We start from the raw sequence: 10,900 nt of genomic DNA, 5'->3' as shown, positions 1-10,900 counted from the left end.
GATCATTATAGCTTTGAGCAATAAATTCAGGCCCATTGGTTGATTGCTACTTTCAGATTTTGGGTGCTTCTCTTGTTTCTGAGTTGCTTCCGGTTGACTTTGATTGTTCCCGTTTCTTGCTGCTACTTGGGTGGATATAGGAGTTGGTTCCGGTTCGGAATGGCTCCTTGTTTCTAACTTTTGTCCCTTTCTCGTCGGAGAAACTGAGATTGGTTCGTTACCCTTTTCTTCTGAGGATCGTATCGTTTTCTTCAGCCTTTTTTTCATCTTTTTAGGAATGTGACTTTTATTAGGTTCTAGTGGTTCTTGATGTCTATCTTTAATTTTCTCTCCTTCTATTACGTTTTCATAGGATCGGACGACTCGAACAACAGCTTTTCTGTTAGTGGTGGTCCTTTTTGCTCGTATCCGGTTTGATTTCTCACTTGGCTCGTAGGGCTCCTGGAAGCTTATTCCTCTTCCATCGGGAAGTATTATTGTTTCGTCCGCCATATGTATACCTAACTTTAAGTCTGTAATTATATCTTTTCCTATTAAGCCGTCGAATGGATACGTGATTCGATCATCGACGATGTAGCATGTGTAATCAAATTGTAGAGGGCCGATTTTGAATCGGAATTCACTTCTTCCGTGTGGATAAATTTTGTGTCCGGTAACGCTCCGGAACAGAATATCTTTTCTAGCATAGTCTCTGTGAAGGTTGCCTATTTTCTGAACTAGGGACCTTGACAATAGTGTTACTTCCGAGCCTGTGTCTACAGCTAATTGCGTCTTCGCATCATTGATTTGACAATGTAGTCTCGGCTCTTCATCTAGCTTTCTATCCTTCGGAAAAGTTCTGGTTTCATGGAATCTCGAGATTTTGATCTCGTGTGGCTTTTGTTTCTCCCATCTATAATTTTCCTTATTTTCTCGCCAGTTCCGGTTGTTCCTTCTCTCATACCGCTGTATCTGATGTTGAGGTTGATTTGTTCGAGGTCGCCACTCTGTCCTTGAACCGCCTGTTCTGTTTCTTGTTTGTTTTTGAACTTTAGTTATTTGAGTTTGCACGCCGCCTATTATGTTTCTTGAGTCATTTTGTTGTTCGCTAAATCTGTTTCTAACATTTCGATAGCTATTTTGCCGCGCAAATGAAGTATTTCTATTTCCATATCCGTTTCTTTGGCTTCGCTGTCGCCTTAATTCGTTTAATTGTTCCTGTATCTGCCTGATCATTTGATCTATATTTCTATTCGTGTGGTCCGCGCGTTTCTGTTCGGAATTATTTATTGTTCTTATTATAGGTCGGGATTTCCCCATTATTTGGTCAATCGTCTCCTCGCTGATCGCTATCTTAACTGCTTTATCGAAGGTGTCTGGTTCCTTCGATAGCACCTACCGTTTTATCCTATCGTTTAGACCGCTCATAAATTGGGCAAGCAATCGCTCGTCTTTCTCTTTCGCTTGACACCGTTTGATAATCTCTGTTTCGCGTGCATCGACTCCAGTTTGTTCTATTATTGTTTCCGAGGCGAGTGTTTGTAGTCGAACGGCATACGTTTGCACGTCCTCGTCGCGCTCTTGCACACAAGCGTGAAATTTCTGTAACCTTAAGGAATATGGCTCTTTCTCAAAGCGCTTAATCATTTGTTTCTTAAACTCCTCATAAGTATCGATCTCTTTCATGCGCATATCTTTCCATGCAAAGTCCCTAGCAATGCCGGACAATTTCAGTTTCGCTACTCCCAAGCATTGAGATTTTGTCCAGTTAGTTAATTTAGCGATTTCATCAAGGGAATCAAAGAAGTCTCCTATCCTTAATCCTGTTGTATCTCCCGAAAACGTAGGAATCAAAGGAATCATTCCGGATAGACCCCCTGCTGCAAGCGTACTTCCTCCTGCCTCTCCGCGCTGACGCCCTTGGGGATTTGCGTCACCTCTTGCCTCCATGTATCCCAAATTTTGCTCGAATCTCCCCTAAAATCAATCCCGCTCTGACACCACTGTGACCGCAGGGTCGGCACCTCTTTGGCGCCCTGTCAGGATGACACCACTGTGTCTTGTAGTAGACACAGAAAAATTTTATTGGCCGTTTATTTGGTTACGCGAACGGTCGCGTTATGGACTTCTAGTTCCGGGATGGAGGCGTACCGAGAGAACCAGAGGAATTACACTTTAACTCATCTAGACGTAATACCCGTTTATTGTTCATACTATATACAATCGCAATAGCTATATATAATTGGGTTAATTAACATATCTAAGTTTTTTCGGTTACCCGTATTCCTGAGAGAGAGAGCTCACATATATTTCGCGCGAGGATAAATACCTTGGTTTGAATCGTTGATTAGTCTTGGGTTGAATCGTTGATTTGTCTTCACAAAGTTCTTTCGAACGTTGATACGTTTTTCAAGTAGCACAAAGTTCTTCCTAACGTTGTCGGGCGTAGTCCTTTCGAACAGCGGCGATTAGATGAGTTCCTGGTAGCGACTTATCCGTTTTTGTAAAAAACACAGTGCGCACAAATTTCCAGAGACCGACTCTTACGTATCGACCCCTCCTTTTTATAAAGGGGGTCTCGTTGGGTTTTTTCCACTGCCTTATTAGGACTGTTTTTTTTTCTTTGACCAATAGTCTTTTTCGAGATTTCGGGTGACACATTCGATGTATCATGCTTGACAAGGAACTAAGTTCGTGGGAAAAGATTTTTATGCTCTTTTTTTTGGCAGTTTGAAGTTAAAATTTTTTCCATTTTCTCCCTTAACAAAAATTTTATTTAATGAATTTATTCACTAAACTCGACTGTCACAATTTCCTGATGTAGAAAGGTAATAATGTTGTCACTTTTGAATTTTAATCAGTAATAAAATTTAATTATTCGTTTTAGGAAGGAGGGAAAGGACCAGATGCGATTCGTTTCATGATGTCTAGACACTAGATTGGACTAGCATAATAAATGATTGGATTGATTATCGAGTTATAGAGTTTCATATGAATAGTCAAATTTGTAGTTTTTAAAGTAGAGAATAAAAATAACAGGTTATCAATAGCTAGTTTTACTTATTTAAGCTCTGGAAATGTGTACTTTAAACGTAAGATTCCAGTCAAAGACAACTGTCAGGAAGTTTACTTCTTTTACTATTTGCAGAGGATTCTTGTCAAGGTATATTGTACACTCTTTCTCCGAAATTTTGCTGTTGTTGCGAAATATGACAACTTTTGTTTTAGTAGGATTTATTGTTAAGTGGATCGATTTGAAGTATAAGTTCAGTTGGTTGATTTTTTGCAGGAGACTTTTGTAGGTGTTAAGATTACTAAGTCCTCTGCGAATAAGACGCAGTGAAAGACTTGCCGAGTTCGATACCATCGGTGGGTTCTTGAAAAAGTTGATCTACCTCTAGTAAATAGAACATCAATAAGTAGGGAGAAAGGGGGTCTCCTTGGAGTACGCCACGGGATAAGACTAGCGGAGGAGAAAGGGACTTGCCCTGTTTAAATATTACTTTGTATACTGAAATTTTGTAGATTCTGTTATTGTAGATGAAAATTGATCACCTGCTCCTTTGACTTTTAAATTGTACACCAGTAAGGGAACATGTACTGAATTGAAAGCCTTCTGTATGTCTATGAACGACGCTACTTTTCTGTGTTTTTTTAGTTAAGTGTAGCTGTATTAATGATGATAATAAGATGATTGTGGATTCTGTTCCCTTACTTTTTATATAGCCATACTGGAATTTAGCTTCTAGTTCCATTGTTTTAGTCCATTGTTGAAATTATATATCAAATATTGTCGTGAAGCATTTTCTCAGAATTGATAGTAGAGCTATGAGTTTATAATTACTTGGAGAGAGTTCGTTACTTTTTTTATATATCATTGTGAGTATAACAGAGTTCCAAGAATCTGGGTATTTAGTAAATTTATATATTGAATTAAATAAGTGCAATAATTTTATTCTTGCTTGATATGAGAGTGTCTTCAAAAATTTAGTTGAAATATAGTCACTTCCCGGAGTTGTGTTACTGCGTATTTTGTTTATAGTATCTTCTAGTTCTTTAATTGTAAGTTTGGAGTTCAGATATTCATTGTTAAAATAAGAGTTGGGTATTAGTAAAGGAATAGATTGGACTTCTGGAAATCGCTGATAAAAGTTTTTCCATGTTTCAAAGTTTATTATTGAGTTGTTTTGGTTTAAATCCATTTTAAAGTTGAATTTACGTATTAAAGACCAAAATGATTTACTGTCTTTGCTATGGTTTATTAAAGTTGATCCAAGGTTTCCGAAGCAGTTTTTCTTTTTAGCCTTCAGTAGATTATTGGAAATCTGTTTTGCCTTTCTATAGTTGTTGAAGTTTAGATTATTCAAACAGTTTTAAGTTGATTTGTTTCATCTTTTTCATCTTGTAACAATCAAGATCATACCAGGGTTTTTTTAATTTGTTTTGAATGGGTCTTTTATGGTTTTAATTTGGATGTAGTCATTCATTATCTGGATCATGTGGTTATAAGTTGCTTCACTATTAAGATCAGTTATTTCCGGAATGTTGGTAAATTTGTTTTCGATTTCATGTAGATATCTCGACATTTTGTTACTAATCCTTTATTGCCTGTTAGACACGTTAGTTGATATTCCGTGCGAAAACATTAAAAATTTTGTTATTGTCGGGAAATGATCAGATACGTCGAATGTTGATGTAATGAATTCCGAACAACAATCTAGGAAAAATTCTGAACATATAGTGAGGTCTATAGTGGATTTACCATTGTGTTCGATTCACGTGAATTCTGCTGGGTAGTCAGGCTTGATACGTCCGTTTAAAATAAACAGTTTATAGTCAGTTATTAATTTTATTAAGTTTATTCCTAGTTTGTTAGCATGCTTATCTTTAGAACGTCGGGTATCCTAAATTATTAAGTTGAATCCACTGAATTGAGAGTCTGTTATTTCAGCAATTCGTGAGTTAAAATCTCCGATTAGGAGAATATACGGAGTGATGTGCTGCCATAGATCAATTATTTTGAAAATTTCGTTGATTTTTACCAAACAGCTGGGAGGAATATAGGCAATTATCACAATCATCAATTGACAATTTTTGTTTCCAAATATGGATGGGTTTGTTCATTGAAAGTAATAGTAGTATGTAGTTATCGGAGTTTTTTAATTTGGAGTATTTTACACAGTTTTAAAATGCATAAGACATCACTTGGACGTCCAGGGCCAAGTGGTTTCCGTGCTGATAATGTTTCAATGATATAGTCATTGAAATAAGTTGATTTATAAAACGATTCGAGTGTTATCCATGTTTCGGTTATTCCTATTATATTTGGTTTATATTTTAATTGTAAGGAATTCAATGATGGTAATTTACTTTTAAGGTCTTGGCTATTCCAGTTTATGACAGAAATTGATTGCCTGTTCATAGTGTCTTTTTTCTGATGAAATTACTTTGATGTGTTGTGTATCAACTTGCAGTTTCCGTTGGCATAAAGGCATAAAGGTATCCGCATAAACCATCCACCATAAACGCCATAAACGCATAAACCGCATAAGCTTCCCTGTATCGATATTGTATGTTATTCTATCTCGGCTTATTAATATCATTTCGTAGTTTTATTTGACGATTTTGTTTTCTTGTGTAGTAATAGGATGGACATAAGTGTTTTCGTCTTATTCGTGATTTTTTAGTGAAGTCTGATGAAATTTGCATGTTTTTCAATTTTCTAGTAGGTTTTGTTGTTTCTTTGTTAAAAAAGTGTTAAAAACCTGGTCTCGGATCTGTATATTATTAAATGTTAATCTTATTACTGGATCAGTCGATTTGGTTATTTGAGTTATATCTAGAACATCATCTTGTGACACATTATGTAAGTTTAGAGAGGAGTTGATAAGTTTATGAATTTCTAATTTGGAGATATATTTTTAAATAGGCTAGTTATGTAATATTATATTGTTATAGTGAAGGTCGTTGATCAAAACATTCATTTTATACTGCATGAGTTCTTTTTCTGTTTTTAAATTATTAATTTACTGATTTGACTTTCCATTTTTTTGGAACTGTAATTTATTTTCACGTATACTTCCGTGAAATAAGTCCAAGCCCCCAATAATAGAACAATTATTTAAATTCACTAAAATTTGTTTCAATACGAATTAATGCAAATAAATTCAAACGGGTTATAAATAAAATTTCCAACAGTAAAATTGAAAGTTACTCCGAAAATTTGATGTCAGAGCACATAGATTTAGGGACCGAAATTACAAATTCATTTAATATAAGAAAACAATCAAGTAAAATAATATAAACTACTCATAAACAAGAAAAAAAATTTAAAAAAGTTTTAAAATTTCTAATTTTTCAGAATCATTTTTCACTTAATTATTCTAAAGTTGGAATTCGTTATTATTATCTTTGGTGATATTTATATTCAGGGATAATTGTTATCATACTCCTTGCTTTAATTGATTCAGTTTAGTTATAAATAGAATTTAGATAACTTAATTAAAATTAAAATATTATAATTGCATGTTTTAATATATGAAAACCAGAAAATATAATCTTGTCGTAAGCTATAAAATAGATTTTTCTAATAGTTTTATAATTTTATAGCTTTAAGCTCTTATTTCTAGTTAGTAATATTGTGATTAAGACGAACATATTTCTTCAAACTGAAAAAATATTTAAATTAGTTTACACGTGTTTATCTAAAACTGGTAAGTGAGATCTACACTAACGTCAATAAAGTTAATTTATTAGTATCGACTGTTTTCTAAAGTTTTAGAACCTAAATATAGAAAACAGGAAAACCAATAAACATATTGAAAATGTTTACAACAAATAATTATATATAAATAAAACCACGATGGGATATTTCATTTTCAAATACAGTACAGTAAGAATTCATAACTTTAAAAACTGTATAATACTTATTAATACTAATACTTAATACTAATTAGTAATAAAACAAATAAATAAATTTATATATATGAATATATTTATATACACACATTATGTCAGAGTTTACGAACATAAATAAAGTAAAAATAATTTTCCTTGGATAATGTTTATGTTATCAATATTTTACTTTATAATTCGGAATGATTTATGAATTACGATAAAATGATGTAACATATAAATTTAGTTTTTGTGTCTACGTGTTAATACGTAGCTGTAAATAGTACATTTATCAGACTTTTATACATATACAGTATATATTTATGTATGTATGTATATATAAATCCTGTTTTAATAACCTACACAACTGTGGATAAATAATATAAGTTCTTTCCTTTAATGATTTATTTGACTTAGTCAAAAATCTGTCATTTTAATTTTGTTTCTTTTAAGAATGTATGTAAATAAAATAAAAGTGAAATGAGTACTTACGTCGAACAACAAGAAGACTCGATGAGCTTGCTACGTTTACTGTATTTTCAGCTTCGCATCTAATGATTTCTCTATCCCCATAAGATATATTTCTCCATATCAAAATAGCATTTGGATAACCATCAGAATTTGGATGAATCTCTATTCTATCATCAGCCACTGGTTTATCATATGCTGTGTCATTCCCTAAATGAATTGTTAAAAATGAAAACTTATTTTTGATCTAATTTATAAATAATTTTAATGAATTTAATTTAAAATTTTAAATGGCACAAAAATATAGGCCTATTTCTTTAATGGTCTATACTTTATATTTAATCATTTTAAAGATATTACAACAATATACAACATAATATTATTTTAAATATTCGTTTTAACATTTAAATAAACATTGTAGAATATATTATTACAGGCGTAACTTTTAACTAACGGCATATAAAATGAATAAAATAGGATAATCCTTGGAATAATCGTTGTTGTTATTTTATTTTATTTTTATATTTTAGATAGGCTTATATACACACTACCTGTGTATGTTAATCTACTAAATCTATTGTAAGGCTTCTGTTAACTCTTAAATCGTTTAATATGTCATTTAAAAAAAGGCACAAAACAGGCATCTGGAATAAATAATCAGCATTCTATCAAGTTTTTTTATAATCTTTTTTCTAGATATCACTATAAAACTTATTACATTGCAATTTATATTATCTGATTGGAACCTTTACAAACATTCTAGAATTAGATCTTTAACAAATTAGCTACCTAAAAATAGAAACTATAATTACTTGTTATCAAATCTGTTAACATTTTAATTGAGTTGTTCAAACATATCCTTCAATTAAGGATATGTTTAAACACTGCATACTATTATTTATTGTTGTATTCTTTGTTTTTAAGATAAAGAGAAAAATTTGAGGCAGTGATTTTACACAAATTTTATTAAATTAATTACAACTTGCAACTTGCAAATTACAACTGCATTGATTTATTAAAAGTTTAGTCCATACCCAAATTTCTTTGAAACCTCCAGAATTCTCTAATTTTTACACTCATAATACAGGTATCCTTCATATAACACGGTAGTTACGTTCCGAAAAAGTGCCGTGTTATGCGAATTCGTGCAAAGAACTAATGCGAATTCGAAACAAAGAAGTAATGAAAAACATAAGCTTACATTCCAGAAGTTAGCAAAAGCGTTTCCTTTTTTTACAAAGTATCGTTGTCGTCTCATCTGTTTTGTTGATCTTAATCAGAAATATCAGCAAAATTTTCATATTTTTTATATTTTTTATCATAAAAAATTGTGAAATTTTGTACGGAGGATTTCCAAAACCGTGTTAGGACGAAACCGAAAGTCGTTTTATACGGGATATTCCCAATTTTCAAACCCTGTTAGTGCGAAACCGTGTTGTACCAGGGATACACTTAAGGCTGTTATACACGGTAAAGAAATCCTTTGAGGATTAACCGTGANAAAATAATTCTATTTATTCGTAATACGCAAAATTACACATAGGCCTATTAAAAAAATGTTGCTTTCGTTTGATTTCTTATCTATTTAACTTCAACCTTCTTCGTTGCTCTTATATTATTTTTTAAATGGAAATATTAAGGTATTTCTTTAAAATCTTACAGTAAGTTTACTTGAAATTATTGTGTATATTCTATAATTTAAACCATTTCAAATAAAGTTATTATATTTTAAGTTAATATAAAGTTTCTACAAAATACATAAAAATAATGTAAAAACATTTCATCAGTAATAAATCTTCAAATAACGAAATACTGAGAAAGAATTTTTAAAAAAATGGTATAAAAGCCACGAATAGAGAGAAAATATATAATTAATTACACATTTTAGAAATTTATGCAATTTAATAGAAAATATTTGTATTGAAATAATATGTATGTAATATGTAATCGTATATAATAGTAATAATGTTTATGATTTAAACATTATTAATGAAATAAAAACCATAGTCATAGGATTTTTCTCTACATTTCTTAATATTTCAAATGTAAATAATTGTGATAAAAAATTAACATCATTAATTATTAATTTTTTTTATGAATGGCTACAAAAATGCCATACTTACCAATATACCATGTTATCCACGGTTGAGGATATCCATGAACTTTACATTCTACAGTTAAATCTTTTCCAGCTTGAATACTGAGTTGATGGGGTAAAGGTTCTATTCTAGCTCTTGCTGAAAAATATGTTTAAAATAATATTAATTTCACATTTATAAAAACAAAAAATTGAAAAAATAGTATGATCTAAACAAACAAATGTAATGTCATCTAACATTTCAAGTATATAACTCTTCCTCTTCCTTGTATAGGATGACTAAATTGTGAGACAGTATCACAGCTATAATTTCCAGCATCAGATTCCTGAGCAGGATTTATAGTTAGTGTTCTATCTTCTACGGTAATTCTTGGATCTCTTTCGACTAAAATCTTTTGTCCTTCTCTATACCTATCGATTAAAATAAAAAGGCGATATATTTATTTTTAAAAAATTTAATTTTCTTATAATTTATCACATTAATAATAAATTGTAATATATAATTGCTTTAAAGCTTAAATAAAATTTTATTATTTAATAAAAATGCATATATTTAATATATACCAATTAACAGGAAACACAACATCTTCAGCGATATTACAAATTAAAGTAACCGCTTTATTTTCGGTTAAGATGACCTCGTCAAATATATCTTTACCTATAATATTAAATAAATGTCATAAATAATTTTCTTAATAATTCAATTAATTAATAAATAAATAATAACTACCCTTACTGGTTGGCTTGGAAATAACTTCTAAACGATGAAAAGTCGAACTGAAAGAGTAGCATCGATAATTTCCTGTGTGATAACTTCTCGCCTTCTTTACGTGCAATTTAAAATAAATTTCATGATGTTTACGAAATGATTCTCCGTTAATTTCGGGATAAGAAGTGAATTCGTATTCTTTATTATTAGGATTAATGTAAATTCCATCCTTGTTCCACTTTGGTGTTTCAAAGTGAGTTAAAATACACTTAATAGTAAAAGGTTTACCTTCTTCGACTTTACTTTGGCCTATATATATGATGTCGTTACAGAAAACTGCAATAAAATATTTTTAAATAAACAAAACATTAATCCTTAAAATAATAAATTAAATTCAACTAAATTAAGAGTCACTTAGCATCAAATTATCGTCATTCATCATAAAAAATAGGGGAGACCGGGGCAAGATCGGCATGTTAAGCTTTACTTAAATTTTGTGTAATAAATACTGATGTAAACTGAAAAAAAAGCTTTTCATATTGTCTATTGGAATGTTACCTTACTATAGAACTGGTTAAAATCAGTTTGGAAATAAAAATAATTAAAATAATTACAACTTTACAAGAAGAGAGAAATTGACGAAGTTGCCCCGGGTATAGGGGCAAGATCGGCAACTTCTCTCTTTTTGTAAAGTTGTAATTATTTTAATTATTTTTATTAAAGTTGCCCCTGGTATAGGGGCAACAGTAATG

The 10,900-nt window shown here is 31.1% G+C and overlaps 1 protein-coding gene across 3 annotated transcripts in view; it reads right to left on the bottom strand.

Annotated features, from left to right (window-relative positions):
• Positions 1-10,900, bottom strand: part of LOC111613856 (hemicentin-1-like) — a 26,820-nt gene that overhangs the window by 13,856 nt on the left and 2,064 nt on the right. For 2 of the 3 annotated variants that reach the window (XM_023355206.1, XM_023355209.1), the window contains exons 2-6: positions 10,170-10,484; positions 10,004-10,097; positions 9,678-9,850; positions 9,465-9,578; positions 7,366-7,551 (exon numbers count right to left, since the gene is read on the bottom strand). In XM_023355206.1, the coding sequence (XP_023210974.1) occupies positions 7,366-7,551; positions 9,465-9,578; positions 9,678-9,850; positions 10,004-10,097; positions 10,170-10,484 (882 nt within the window). The remainder of the gene's footprint in view (positions 1-7,365; positions 7,552-9,464; positions 9,579-9,677; positions 9,851-10,003; positions 10,098-10,169; positions 10,485-10,900) is intronic. The other variant, XM_023355207.1, reaches the window with a different exon arrangement.

The sequence above is a fragment of the Centruroides sculpturatus genome, unplaced genomic scaffold, assembly GCF_000671375.1.
Source record: "Centruroides sculpturatus isolate CEXI.00-Female unplaced genomic scaffold, Cexi_2.0 scaffold1912, whole genome shotgun sequence".
Taxonomy (NCBI): Eukaryota; Metazoa; Arthropoda; class Arachnida; order Scorpiones; family Buthidae; genus Centruroides; species Centruroides sculpturatus.
This window is presented reverse-complemented; position numbering and strand designations above follow the sequence as displayed.